The sequence below is a fragment of the Salvia splendens genome, unplaced genomic scaffold (assembly GCF_004379255.2).
Source record: "Salvia splendens isolate huo1 unplaced genomic scaffold, SspV2 ctg1014, whole genome shotgun sequence".
NCBI classification, from domain to species: domain Eukaryota; kingdom Viridiplantae; phylum Streptophyta; class Magnoliopsida; order Lamiales; family Lamiaceae; genus Salvia; species Salvia splendens.
Genome location: NW_024598553.1, coordinates 1 through 15,093, shown reverse-complemented (window position 1 = coordinate 15,093; position 15,093 = coordinate 1). Strand labels below are relative to the sequence as shown.

General features: G+C 41.1%; 1 protein-coding gene across 2 annotated transcripts; it reads right to left on the bottom strand.

Annotated features, from left to right (window-relative positions):
* Positions 1–2,940: 2,940 nt before the first annotated feature.
* LOC121788334 (protein DAMAGED DNA-BINDING 2-like) lies at positions 2,941–7,250 on the bottom strand. 2 transcript variants are annotated; one of them, XM_042187041.1, is made up of 12 exons: positions 7,233–7,250; positions 6,925–7,137; positions 6,658–6,748; positions 6,357–6,484; positions 5,945–6,067; positions 5,757–5,845; positions 5,530–5,650; positions 4,977–5,068; positions 4,443–4,572; positions 4,011–4,259; positions 3,712–3,908; positions 2,941–3,614 (listed from the first exon to the last, which is right to left on the bottom strand). In XM_042187041.1, the coding sequence occupies exons 3-12, from the start codon at positions 6,686–6,688 to the stop codon at positions 3,401–3,403; spliced, it is 1,374 nt and encodes a 457-aa protein (XP_042042975.1). In that variant the 5' UTR covers positions 6,689–6,748; positions 6,925–7,137; positions 7,233–7,250; the 3' UTR covers positions 2,941–3,400. The 2 variants fall into 2 exon arrangements, with proteins under 2 accessions (XP_042042975.1, XP_042042974.1); XM_042187040.1 differs by lacking the exon at positions 7,233–7,250 and having other exon boundaries at positions 6,925–7,213.
* Positions 7,251–15,093: the final 7,843 nt, after the last annotated feature.

The following is a 15,093-nucleotide window of genomic DNA, read 5'->3' as shown; positions in this document are numbered from 1 at the left end:
CTTTTGCGCAATCGCAATTGGAAGAACATCATCCACCGCTTCGTCAATGTCCAACCTAGGCTGCTTCGCTGCTGTCCAAAAATCAATAATGTATCGCATTAATATTGTATAATGCACACTACTAAGAAGCAAATAATGCACGAATGAATATAACATTATCTCAACCATTGACCTTTTACAAAACCGATTGATGTAATTTAAAACAAAAAAACATAATATACACCACTCCCTACAATTATGTACAAATGACAGCAAATAATGCACAAATGAATATAACATTCACTCAATTACAGGCATTTTATGAAACCGATTGATGTAACTTTAAACAAAGAACATAATGTACACCACTCCCTAAAATAATGTACAAATACTCCAAGAATTCAAAAGGCAAATGCAAGAGATTGCTCACCTGCAGTCTGGGTGGGTTGGCTTTAGAATGGTCGGCCTCTTTTCGTCATTCTGGATCTGTGAGACGAACCAAAAATCAAAACCGGATAAGATTTTCTCTACCAAATCGCCCAATACACAATTGTAAACTATTAATTACCTAAACTTCAATAATGGACAGAACCCTAGCAAAAATGCACACGATTTCATGCTTTACAGAAAAATCGACAGCATATGTGAAAAAATCGTAAGAGTGTGTCGATAACTAAAATCGACCAATACACACATCTAAAGCAACAATGAACTAAAAGGGGTGAATAATGAAGAGAAACCTACAACAAATGAACAAGCTGTTATAATTTACCAATCAAATCGACCAAATGTTTGCCAAAATAGTGATCGCGTTTAGTAGAAAACTCTGAATCGTCGACTTTATGGTATTTTTAAGGCTAAATCGACTCCGGGACTGCTCTATTACCGAAAATCGAAACTTTGGAACCCTACCTTGTTGTCGATTGCAAATCTTCCACCGATTAAAACGTTGCTACGTCGAACGAATGGCGTTAATCCGGCAGAAATCGCTTTTCAAGTGAAGTTTCTCCGATTTTGCAGCGGCTAGGGTTTAGAAATGAGAGAGAAAGGGTTTTGATCGTGGGTTAAGGGATGAGAGAGGTATCGTGAGAGAGAGAGAGAGAGTGATTGGATGGAAGGTCAATCTGTTTCAATGAATATCCCGCTGAATTATCGCGCCTTCCGTTTTGAAACGTGTGGAATCCCCTGTTTGTTTACAGTTATACCCTTATAATGTACAAAATTGAACTAATAATGCAACACGGGATCACATATCTCCTCTTAATCTAGCCCGTCTATTCCATCAATCTAATGGTTGATATTAAGTAGGAACTTAACACTAAGGAGGCAATATGACCTTAATGCTCCCCAAACTAAGTATATACAAATAATTAAGATGTCAATCAACCACATATAAAAGCATGAACAAGAGAGATAGAAAGGAAAGTAATTAAACTATTGTTAAGGGAAAATGAGTCTCACTTCAATAGAAATCACTTCAATAGAAAGAAAAGAGTTTTCAAAATGTGAAAGTGCATATTCTTGTAGAACACGTTAAAAAGGAAATAATATATACTTTTATGGGACAGAGGAATATTAGTATCATTCAATATTTTATTTCACCTACGCCAGTGATTTTATACTTCCTCTGTTTTACTTTAGAGAATGTTAGTTTTGAAAAATATATTTAATGAATTAAATGAAGGGAAAATCATATAAGAACAATAATAATAAAGACAGATAGAGAGACGATAGAAAATAAAGTGCGAAAAATATAAATTAAGAGAAATTAAGTATAATATTTTCTGAAAAAAATAACTCAATTATAATATGACAAAAAAATACTTCTATAATAACCCAACTACACATGGAGTTATATATAATCAGGCCATGCAAAGTAGTGTTGCCCACGGTTCCAAAACCGGCGGTTTGGAACCGGAACCGCCGGTTCCGGTTTATAGGAATTCGGAACCGGAACCGGACCGTGAGGCTATTTCACTGTTCCGGTTCCGGTTCCGGTTCGAAAAACGGCGGTTCCGGTTCCGGTTCGGAACCGCCGATTTTCAGACGGTTTACACGGATCCGGTTCGAAAACCGGCGGTTTCACGGTTCGTTTTTTTTTTCTATGTAATTTGAAATTTGGACTTATGCAATAAATTGGAACAAGACAACAGATAATTTAAATTGAAATAAGAAGAATAAGGTGAAAATGATATTAATTTTATTGAATTTGAGTTGTAACGGACAACGATACATTACAATTTACAATACATATACAAGTATACAACATACAACAATGTAATATAATTTACAAATGTCGTCGGAACGTAAATAAAAAAAACATGAAAGGGGGGATAATGGATGAATTTGAATTCAAAATAAAAAAAAATGAATTTCGGAAAACCGGCGGTTTTGGCGAAAACCGTCGGAACCGCCGGTTCGATCAACAAACCGTCTGCCTCGTGTTCCGCACCAAAACCGAAAACCGCCGGTTTCCGGTCCAAAAACCACTGGTTTCCGGAACCAGTGGGCATCTCTAATGCAAAGCATGCACTTATGACACCGTATCGATTACTATTAGGAAATGTCGAATCAAACCATTTGCCCTTATTTCATCAAAAGAAGCGCACTAAACAAGTCCAAACTAATTGAATATTTGTATAAAAAATTCCTCAAAAAATATTTCTTCTTAGAACGTAGTGATTTGACCCCATAAGCGGGACCAAGCATGTTGCCGCCAGAAGCCCATATTTCTTCTAGAGAATCTCCTAATTGTTCCAGAGCAACTAGAAAGAGATTCTTTAACCAGAAAGAATTCAGTGGATTCAGCTCAGGAAAATCATATTTTGAGCAAGCAAGCAAAGAAATGGATTTTCAGCACGACAGAACAAATATTATAGAGAGGAAAATCTTAAAAATTGATCAAATATTATCAAAGCATAAAGTAAAGTAAAGTAAAGTGAAGTGAGCTGAGATCAGGGGTCGACACACCAGATATGTTGATAGATAACTGAACTGTCTGAACCAGAATGTTGCAAAATGAGATACTCCGTATTCAACTTCATTTCAATACACTCTACTCTGGGAGTGTTGTATTAAAAGTAGAGCATAAAGTAACAAATTCCTACAACTTCAACCATTCCACACTAGGAAAAAAAAAAGTAAAACATACAAGTACAAACCTAAATAATACACTCTACTCTGGGAGTGTTGTATTAGTGAGGCTTGGACCGTGTTTTCATAGGCGCCAAAATATCAAGCTAGATGGGACCATTGATCTACACCTCGGACCTGCCCGATTTCTCACTCACCCCATCCATTAGACACTTCTAATCTCTATGTTACCCTATTTTGTACACAAAATATCAAAAGCACAAGAGCAGTGCATGTAGAAGGTTGAAAAGGTCTGTATTGCCACTTCTTCAAAATCCCTACCCAAAAATCAGCATTTCCTCTTACCACCATGTACCTTAGATTTTAACTGAATTTTCTTCGTCTTCGAGTTCTTCTTGGAGTCAAACATGTCATCATCACCACTGTCATCATCGAGCTTCCCTTTCCGTGATTTTTCAGCCTTCCCGCATATAATGATCCGATTAACATCCTCTCCACGCTCTAGCTCAGTGTTTTCTTGGGGCTTCCATATGAAGATAGACCTGGCTCAACCGAACCGTATTGCAGTGTAATCAGCCAAACAAAACAAATGATACTAGACAGAAAAGAACTGTAGCAAAGATGAGCTGATATACAAACCTGGAACTACCAGATGCCAGGACATCATCGCGTGGATGTAGCTTATTTACAGGAGTGATTGTCATTATATTTGGATCTATCACCTCCGCGACTAACTGACCATTAGTGATGTCAATAAAATCTATGGGATGTAAGGCTACTCCATTATAGTTTTCACTTATGTAACGCCCAACAACAACGAGGGACTCTGATATATCCTGTGTAAACGAACAGTTTTCGTATTTGACTATAAATTTGGCAACACGATAGTCAGTCATGGAGTACTTAGACTATCAAGCTGTAGGGAATGTATTTGCTACCTTTGGATCCCATTCAGCTCGAAAAGGAGTCAAATGCCGATTGAAATCCTGACTGTGCACAATCTCTCGGCTTGGAGTGTCCAAATCTCCGAAGATGGAATCCCAAACACGAATCCGGTTGTCCTGAGACGTAGTCAGTATTTTGCTACCACTTTGTGGAGAAAAATAGGCTGAATTAACAACACGGTTGTGTTGAAGATTATAAATAGAAGAACCATCTTCAAGTCTTCGAATGTCCCATATACGAGCCTGAGACGGATATAAAATATGTAAGAGTGCACATGAAGATATTAGATATAATGCTACAAAAGATACTGAATGAAGGGCCACAAATGTAGTCATCACTCGTCAAGGAACAGAAACAATCTACTTGTCTGTCACAGAAACACAAGAGTGCATAAAATAACCAAAAGCTATGCGGGAGAAGCTTACGAAGTGATCGTTGCCACAACTTAGAAGGAGATCTGGTTGTAGAGGATGGCAGTGTAAACCAGTAACTTTGCTTTTTTTCTTGTGAATCAGTATAGGCTTTCCTGTCACATTGTTGGAGCGCGCATCAATCCTGCATATGCATTTGAAAGAGTAAAGCCATAGCAATTCACAACTTGCCAAAGAAATCTTGCACATTATCATGCATTATAACGAAATTGTCCACAGCTGGATGACGCGACATACATCAAAATGAGAAGTTTGCAGATAAAGCTAAATCACATCAAATAACAAGTAACTAAAAAATAAGAAAAATATTTTACGACCATATGAAGTACAGTGTTCCTTGAAGGCAATCAACATATTAATGGATCTTTTTCAAATATTCACCATAAGAATGAAACTATGTGAGAATGTTGCACTACAAGTGATGCAGGTAACATTGACAGTGGGTTAGCACATCTTTTCTCCTCTTTTTTAGCCTACAATTTCACGAAACACATGTGCAAAGAGCTCAATAAAACAGGAAATACTCACATATAAAGAAGCCCAAAATTATCTGCAGCAAGCAAAATTCCTTTCTCAGAGTTCAGATCCAGACCATAGAGCATCTTCCAACTGCTACGCCCCTAAAGGAAAACAGAAACAACTACTTTAATTAGATCCAAATGCATGTCATGTACAAAATGCAGTAACCACTAACCAAAGAACTAAACCTCATGAATGAATACAGCTAAGAGCAAGACAAGAATGGTCATTTTTAGTTACTTTTTTTACATTTCTATATAAACATTTTAGCTGTTGGACTGCACTTTTCTCTGTTTAATATTTAAAAGCCCCCAGAGCAACCAAAAATGCCTTCAGTCGAGATAGAAGAGAAGTTGAATATGACGTTAGTAAGCAGTCTTCATACCCATTTTAAATGGCACAGATGCGGACAACAGATGTGGTAATATCTAGGATTAAATGAATGCAGGCGAACTAGTAAGACCATGAGTAAGATGACAAGTTATATACAAGATAAATTAAGAGGTTAACTCCAGATACTAGATACCATTTGTATTTGTTTTAACAGGTGATGAGGAGATACCTGCCACCCAGCAGGATTGAGGTCGACCAATGATGATGAAATTCCAGTTTCTAAATCAGTGCTGCTGACAGTTCCATCTGAAGAGGCACCATAGACGGTTCCATCATTTAATGGATTATACCTGTAGAATGTGATAGCCAAACATCCAGATTCCAGAGTCAAGATACAGTTCATGCACGAATGTAATCAGTCAATCACGAAAATCAAATGAAACCAGCAGAACTCACTTCATGTTGTTCAATATGCAGCTATGTATGTTTCCATATACTATCTTCTCGTGCACTTTCTCATAATCCCAAACTCCAAGCTGTCCTTTCTATACCATAACCATAGAAAAGGAGAACCATAGTACTCAGTTATTCATTATATGAACACAAAACTGAGAGCTATGCGCTTAAGAGAATGCAGGGCTAACCTTGTCCCCAGAAATAAGAATGTTGTTCTTTGTTGGGTGGAACTCCAAACAAGTAACACGTCTGCTGTGATATCTAATTACTGCACAGTCAACTTTATTCGGAATCACAAATGCTGGCTTCATCTGTTAAGAGCAAAGCATTAAACCATATTTCATAACATTCAAGCCGAAAATTGTCATGTTAAACAAACCTTCATGATGAACATCCTTGTACACTCAATACTCAAAAGTCAAACCAAAATAGAACTGACTTTCAACCTCAAGATATTGATAAGAAAACATCTAAAAACGAATGATCAACAAAGAATCCATACAAAAGTCCTTACATATAAAGCGGAAGGAGAAATATGGGCACAATTTCAAATGACAGAACCTCAAATACACAACAGAAGAGCATGCCAAGAGACATTACCTTAGGCACATGACACTTAAGTTGGCGGTCGAAAAGATACTTCAACGAATTATGAGAGTTCTTCAAGGGTGCAGGAAAAACCCCAAACTCAGTAGCCACTTTGTGCGGGCAAGTCATCGTGGTATGCCCTTCAATTAAAAAATCAATGAGGAAAATGCCCCTATTTTAGCTCATGGCACCGCGGAGAAGCGATCATCAATCAATCAATCTCATATAAGATAACTAACCAGTTCACATACCAACAACACATTTCAAAACAACACATCCTATGAAATAACAACACAATTCCAACATGAAATACCAGGCAGTTTGCAAAGAAAACATGGCTTCATAGGGCAGTCAATGTAGGTGGCGCCACGAAACCCTGCTTCATGACCTGACTGCTTACACACCTAAGCAACATTACAACAAACAATATGTCATTATTTCACTACCCATAAAAAAAAATACACAGGCACACGTTGTATACGTTCAAAATCGTCATAATCTGACGTATATAAAGCACACTGCTAGTAGAAAAATTACTGAAATTGAAGCAAAAAAAAAAAAACTAGCAATAGCTATTTACTTTGCAAACTCTCTTGAGGCTGATAGTGATAGGCTCTCTTTTCCTCTTCGTCGACGTCGACGCCTCATCCTTTTCCTCCGCTTGCTCTTCGTCCGACGCCTCTCCGGCGAGTTTCTGGACTTCATCATCAAAATCTTCTTCTTCTTCTGAACTTTCTTCGGTGTCGGAGTCTCTCTCAATCACGATTTTGGGGAACGAGGGGACCCTCCTCGTCTGCGGCGCCATTTCCAAAACTCGGCAGTGAAATTACAGAAAAATTAAAGAAGAAATAAAAGGGTAATGAATTTGTTACTGTATAATTAACCGACTTTGGAGACGAAAGGCCTTTTGGAGCTTTGGTGTTGTAGTTACCCATATATCCCTGGATTAATATCATTGAGATTTTATTTTAAATAAGCGATGCTTATATAACAAAATGCTACCGAAATAACAAGTCTCTTTTTTATCGTTTCAAAATACTCGGTGTGATATAGTCGAGGGTACTATTGGCATTTGATTATGTGATATGGCGGGCACTACGTGGCAGTTTCTTAACCGACCGCCGGTCGTTCTCACCCTCCCCCACCTAAAAATAAAAACCATGAAGCGATGCCGTTTTATTTGCTTCCCATTTTTTTAACTGTTTTTTCATGTAATTTTTATATTAATTGATCATGTCTGAAATGCATGTTAATGTTATACTTCACTTCAACATTTGCGAATAAAAGATTTTCTACTACCATAGTTTCTATATTATCGGTGGTATGAAACTATAACAATAGTCATTCTCCAAGTATAATTTTTAGAAACTTAACAAAATACCTACCAATGGCCCAATTTTTTTTTATTTTTTATGGTTAAATGAACATAAATTTAAAGGTCGCGCCACGCATGATTCAAACCTGAGACAGTTGGCCTCATGCATTATTAACCTCTCTATCGCTTGGCCAACTCAAACACACTACAATTGGCCGAGTTGTTAAGTTAGGGAGTACATAAATACTACTTCCTCCGTTCCCAAAGAATATGTATGCACTTTGGGGTCGGCCCGGATTTTAATGTAAAATTGATAAAGGAAGAGAGAGGTAGAGAGAAAAAGTAAATAAAGTATTGTTAGTGGAGAATGAGTCCCACCGCATTAGAGAGAAGACTTTCTAAAATTAGAAAATGCATATTCTTATGGGACGAATTAAAAAGGAAAAAGTGCATATTCTTAAGGGACGGATGAAGTATAGTATAACAAGCAATCACACACACTACATTTGGCCCAGTTGTTAAGTTAGGGAGTACATAAATACTAGTACAATATAAACTCATAGGAGTACATCCTAAATTAACATACACAACAACAAGGATACATGAACATCTCCATTCCACTTCATATATTCCTATATCTATCTATACACGTAAAAGGAGGAATACTTAAATACTCAGAAGGATTCATGTCCCATTTAGGACTGTGGTTCTACAGTTCTACTGGTTAAGGAGGGCCTCATGGTGACTCGTTGGCGCCAGCCTTCAGGGCAGCTCTCCCGGCTTCCAAGAACCTCTTGACTGCATCCTCCACGTACCTGTTGGCCGTTCCCACGTCCATTTCTTTTCCTATGTCAGGATAGGAGTTGAATCAGCTCGATTTGGAACTCCGACAGCCTCTCGTCTTCCCTTGCCCCCCTTGGCCTCAGTGCCATCTTCACCTCTGGGAGTTTCTCTGCAAAATGATAAGTGTAAGTTTCAAGATTTAATCCAAACCATGATAAAAAAAATGGTGGGCAAGATCAATACAATGTAGATCAGAATCAGATGGAAACTCGATTTTAAGCAGGTGGTCTCGTGTAGATAGCGCAGGCCGGTTTCCATAACATGGTTACACCTAAAACCGAGTCAGAATGCAATGCCTCTGCTGAAGCACGGACGCTGCATTCCTTCGTTTCCGTGAAAACCAGATAGTTCAATATGATGGTTTTGCTCAATACCATACATTTGCAGTAGCCAGAAAACTAAACTATATGAATCAATAAGAGTGGAAGCAATACAAGAATCATCATTTTAATTGGTTCATTTTCTTGTTATGGCCTTCTACAATAGATCTAGCCTCTCCAAGAAGCTTCTCTTGATAATAATCGAAGTGAAGTATCACGCGTGTAAAAGTACTTGTCGAAAGTCCCAGCCCACGCATCCCGTTTAGTCAAGAAGTTTGAGTTCAGATTGAAAAGCTTCTTCACAGTAGTAGGTATCGAGGAGTGCTCATATTGTGAAGTCAGGGTCGGGCCACTCGGCTCATGAATCACTGCAAAATTCACGAGACTACGCCATCAGGCAATGATCCAACGACACTACAACACTTGCAGTCAGTACAACTTATAAACTTAGCTCACAGATTCAACATCATCAAATCAAATCAAATCAATCATCATCAACAATCAAGACACAGAAGACAAGTCCATACCAGAGCCCTTGTCAATCCTGGGCGAGATCAAGAGCGTAGGCACCCGCACGCCAAGCCTATTGAACTCGGAGTAATACGGGTCGGGTCCAATGATCCCATCCGGATTGGGGACTCCTTCAACCGGCGTCCGTGCTCATCGTAAGTGATCAAAATCGCCATCTCCTCCCACTGCGGGCTCTTCCTCAGCGTCTCGTAAACCTCCTTCACAAACCTCTGCCCCTCCGCCACGTCATGCGACGGATGATCGTCGTTCGCTGGAACAGCGACACATCAAAATCTTAAAGATGGTTATCGAGAGATTTGGGAGGGCTATGCATATTGGAGTGTTTGAAGAAGATTGAAGAAGATGATTGGCGTTTTTATTTTTATGTGTTGAATACCACAATCCTTCTCCTTTTTATAGTTAGGAGTACAATGTATTTTAGGAAGTAGATAAATCTATTCTAGGACAATAAGTGCCATATCAATTATGTATCTCTTCCCTCTAATGTCTCCTTTGATTTTGGTAATGTGATCTTGAATGATTCCTCCAATTTCTCCTTTGAGTTTTGGTATGTTTGACACTCTCCCTCAAGTTGAGCAATGGTATCCCCGATGCTTAACTTGCCCAATATCTCTTTGAAGATTTTTGGGTGAACGGCCTTGGTCAATATGTCCGCAAGTTGTTCTTCAGAACGGACAAACGGAAACTCAATAATGCCTCCTTCCAGTTTTTCTTTGATGAAGTGTCAGTCCACTTCTACATGCTTTGTTCTGTCGTGTTGCACCGGATTTTCTGAGATGCTAATGGCAGCCTTGTTATCACAAAACAACTGACTCTTCCGAGTAGGTGGGAAACCAATCTCGGTGAGCAATCTCCTCAGCCACAGGATTTCCATGAGTCCACTTTTCATTCCTCGGAACTCGGCTTCAGCGAGAGCTACAACCTTTTGTTTCTTGCTCCTCCAAGTAACCAAGTTTCCCCCGATGAACGTAAAGTAACCTCCTGTAGATTTCCTATCCACTGGATTGCTTGCCCAATCAGCATCTGTGTAGCCATCAATCTCTAGGTCTTCCCTCTTGGCTAGAAATATTCCATAGTCTATCGTACCTTTCAAGTACCGTACGATCCTCAAGGCTGCCTCCATGTGGTTAGCTTGAGGTTGGTGCATGAACTGGCTCACAATGCCCACTGCATATGCAATGTCTGGTCTCGTATGTGAGAGATAGATGAGCTTTCCAACAAGTCGTTGATATCTTTCCCTGTCTGCTAGTTCCGCTCCTTTCTCTATCTTTAGACCATGGTTTGGAACCATTGGGGTGTCGGCAGGCTTACTCTCGAGGAGACCTGTTTCCGCCAACAGATCTAAGACATACTTTTTCTACCTTAGGAATATTCCGTGTCGAGATCTCAACACTTCTATTCCCAAGAAGTATTTCAGCTCTCCTATATCCTTCATCTCAAATTCCTTGAACATGTTTTCCTTTAACCTCTGGATTTCTTCCACATCATCTCCAGTGATAATCATGTCATCAACATAGATAATCAGACATGTTACCTTGTCGTCTCTCCGTTTTGTGAAGAGCGTGTGATCGGAATGACTTTGTTGGAATCCATGCTTGGTCATAGCCTGACAGAATCTTCCAAACCAGATTCGTGGAGACTGCTTCAATCCGTACAGAGTTTTTCGTAACCGGCACACCTCTCCTTCTCCAAACTCTTCGGAGAAACCAGGTGGGACCTCCATGTATACTTCCTTGTTTCGTTCAAGCTCTCCATGAAGAAAGGCGTTGGTCACGTCAAACTGGTGCAGTGTCCAGTCTTTACACGCTGCTAATGATAGTAGTGTTCGCACGGTTTCCATCTTAGCCACTGGGGAGAACGTCTCTTCATAATCCACTCCATATACTTGGGTGTACCCTTTTGCCACTAGTCTCGCCTTGTATCTTTTGATTGAACCATCTGCTCTTCTCTTTATGGTGAATATCCATCGACATCCAACTGGCTTCTTTCCTTCTGGTAGTGCACATTTCTCCCATGTGTCATTTTCATCAGGGCATCTATCTCCTTCTTAATGGCTTCTCTCCAGTGCTTATGTCTGTTGGCCTCTTCAAAGGACTGAGGGATGTCTTCTTCCTCATACAAGGCAACTTCGAATGCCTTGGCCATTTCTGAAAGGTGCCTGTGAGCAATATTGGATACTGCATATTTGGCCTTTCTTCCTTTCCCGTCTGGTGAGTACCGTCGTGGAGGAACCCCTCTTGTTCTTCTTGGGGGCAACTCGTATGTGCCTCCACTAACTCCACATTCTTCGTTATTGCCCCTATCAAGATTAGTGCATTCCAAGGGCGTATTATCAAAATCTGAACTGTTTACCTCAGGAATCGAAGACGGGGCTGACAGTTGGTCATTGCCACTTTGGTCTTCGTTCTGTACTACTGGACTCGACGGCCCGGCGGTGTTGCTAACCTCCTCAGGTGGACCAACGTCTGTGACAGGGCTTGGTTGTGACTCTCCCCCTGTCTGATGTTCCCCTAGATGTGGTTCTCTCCCTAAATGGTAGTCTCCAATATCTGGTAGCCAATCTAGGTGGTCATCTTTGGACTATTGTCTGATGTCTCCCCCTGACTACTAGATTGGTCGTAGAAATACTCTCCTTCCACAAAATCACAATTCATGGTGGTGTGGATCCTATGGGTTTTCGGGTCATAGCAGCGGTATCCTTTTTGGTTTTTTCCATAACCAAGGAAGACACATTTGAGGGCACAGGGATCAAATTTGGTACGTTCATGTTTTGGAATGTGGACAAAAAACAGAGCATCCAAATACTCTTGGTTCAAGGGATAGGGATGATGGGATTTCGAAGTGCTGAGAAAAGGTTGTCTAGGGGAGTCTTAAAGCCAAGAATGCCGGTGGGTAGTCGATTTATGAGGTAAACGGCAGTAAGTATAGCTTCTGGCCAGACAGACTTGGGTATTTTGGATTCAATGAGGAGAGCTCGGGTTATTTCGAGGATATATCGGTGTTTTCTTTCGACTACCCCATTTTGTTCTGGATTGTATGCATACGAGGTTTGGTGGGATTAGGCCTTTTTTCCTAAAAAACTCTTGCATTTTGTGGTTGACAAATTCCCCCCCCCCCCCCCGTTGTCTGATCTAAGGGCCTGGATGGTTAGTTGTATTGAGTTTGAATAAGGTTATAGAATCTACGAACTTATCAAACACATCATGCTTATTTTTCAGAAAATAGATCCAGGTCATGCGGGAATAGTCTCAATAAAAAGCACAAAGTAACGAAAACCCTGTCCCCCAGTGATAGGAGCAGGACCCCAAAACATCAGAGTGTATTAAAGCAAAAGGAGTTTTGACTCTCGTATTGTTTATCTTGAAAGAATGTCTATGATTTTTGGCCTAAAACACAAGTATCACAATGAAAAGAGTTCAAAGATTTAGCTAATTTAGGAAAAAGAAGGCGAAAATATCCTAAGGATGGGTGCCCTAACCGACGATGCCAAAGCCCAAGCCTGTCTGTCTGTCGGTCCGAGAGTCAGCATCATTGCAGCACTCTGTTGGGCTATCTCATCCACGTAGTACAGTCCGCTTCGCTCAGTGCCACGCCCAACTATCGTCCCCGTCTTGATATCCTGCAACATACAAAATCAAGGTTGCATTAGCAATTACAGTTCAGTTCCTTAGTCACGTGACTAATGGACAACAACTTATGAGATAACGACGGAACAAATAGGCAATTAGAGAGGCAGAGAGTGAGTGAGATGTGTATAGTGCCCGCTCCCATAACTCGTGCCAGGTCCCCGCTGGCAGTTTGGACATGTGTTTTTTTTGAGGTGGTAATGGATACAAAGTCTGAGGCTTCGAATGAATGAATTGTGTCGGTCGCTCCACAGTCAAAAATCAGTGTGGATCTTTTGGGCCGGAAATGGAAGTGGAGGAGCAGGCTTAAAGACGTCAAACGAGTTGTGGCATGGAATGATGGGCTGATGTTGGACAATGACGGATTTTTGGGATGTAATTTGTAAGGTTTTTGCGAGTGGGGGTTTTAATTTGGAATTTGGTGGAAGTATGGGGTGGGGTTTGGGATATTTTCAATCGGTGGGGTGGACTTTGACATTTTTTAGAGTTATGGGGTAGTTTTGTTGGAGTATTTTCAGGGTGGGGGCCTTTTTGTGATTGTGAAGGGTTTTGGGGTGGTTTTGGAGACATGGTTATAGGCTGGGGTTGGGTACGGGATTTCGGTAATTTGTGGGGTGCTTTGGGATTTCGGAAAGAAGGCGGTTTAAATAGGTTTCTTAACCCTAGCCGCCTCCCCCATTGCCCGTCTCCCTCAATTGGTCTGAGAGAAACCCTAGGTCCTTTCGCCCTACCCGTGCCGTCTCTGCCGTTGTGAGCCCTCCGATCTGTGAATCGTTACCTTTAACCATGCCCGTGCTAGCGCGACGGACACAGTTGAGGCTTTTCCGCCGGTTTTAGTTTCGCCGCCACTGCCGTTGGCTCCGGCGTTGCCATTGCCTCCATTGCCGCCCGCCGGGGATCTCGGTGTAGGTGGCGTGTTTCAAGAGCAACAGCCGCTGAGGCTCTTCCGCCTCCTCTACCCCCGCCGCTCGTCTTCCATTTCGAGCTTGTCTCGCTCGTTTCATCTCTTCCCACCACTCGGGAAGAAGCGTGTGAATGTGGAAGCACGTCTCCCTGGTGTGTTTCTTTCCTCCACAGTGGCTACATACTAATTTGCTCTTATCTTCATCTTTGGGATTCCTCTGTGGTTGGCTGTGTTGTGGTGTGGGAGTTCGGTTCCGATCGATTGTGGCCAGACCCACGCCGATTCCAGGTCTGGATTGAGTAGCTTCTCATTCACTGATTCTCGTCTCACCAGCCCGTACGCTTTTCTCGCCGTCGGGATTGGGTCCATATTTAGAATCTCCCTCTTAATCTTGCTGTATCTGTGATCGTCTAATGCCCAAATGAATTGATACAACCTGTGCCTTTGTGTGTTTTGGTTGTATTTTTCAGTGCTTGTTGGGGTGTCCATTGGGTTTGGATCTCTGGTGTCGATTGATATCCAGAGGGTCTTGAAGCTTCTGCCATAGATTTTCTAGAGTCATTTCGCCTTGTTTGATGGTGTACGCTTGTCTATGCAGGTCTGAAATCTGGAATGGTCGGCGCCGCTCCCATACGTTGTGGCTAGACTATCCCCACAAGTCGAATGTCATTTCGTATTGGGAGACCTCATTTACGAGGCTGGCATCGATGTTGCTTATGATCCAGTTGAAGCAACAATCATCTCTTTGCTGCCATCGATTGTAGCTTGGATCTGTCGGAGGGGGAGGGTTCTGTAACCCCAGAGATGTGAGAGCCAGGCCCTTCCCTCGAATCGCCCGACTCATCAGTTTGGCCCACAATGGATAATTATCTCCGTTGAGTTTCTCGGCCAGGCGTACTTCGCCTAGTGATTCAATGGATGAAGGCTGTAGGTTTTGGTTTTCTGAGACATGCTTAGTCTCATGAACTCAGCGAATTGTTCGGCTGAGAGTGTATTGGTGTTTGTTGTTGTTGAATCTGACATGGTTATTGGTTGTGTTTTGTAGGTTTCAAAGGGTCGGAAAGGTACTTGAGACAATGATGAATTGCTCGAGTCTCAAGCCGAATCGTCCCGCTTTGATACCATCTAAGATGGTTATCGAGAGATTTGGGAGGGCTATGCATATTGGAGGTTTTGAAGAAGATTGAAGAAGATGATTGGCGTTTTTATT

Excerpts from the sequence above, each read along its gene's own strand:
- LOC121788334 (XM_042187040.1), bottom strand. The coding sequence starts at position 7,149 with ATGGCGCCGCAGACGAGGAGGGTCCCCTCGTTCCCCAAAATCGTGATT. Across the intron at positions 6,749-6,924 it reads GCCTCAAGAGAGTTTGCAAA|GTGTGTAAGCAGTCAGGTCA; the intron begins GTAAATAGCTAT and ends AATGTTGCTTAG. Across the intron at positions 4,573-4,976 it reads AATTTTGGGCTTCTTTATAT|GATTGATGCGCGCTCCAACA; the intron begins GTGAGTATTTCC and ends ATGCATATGCAG.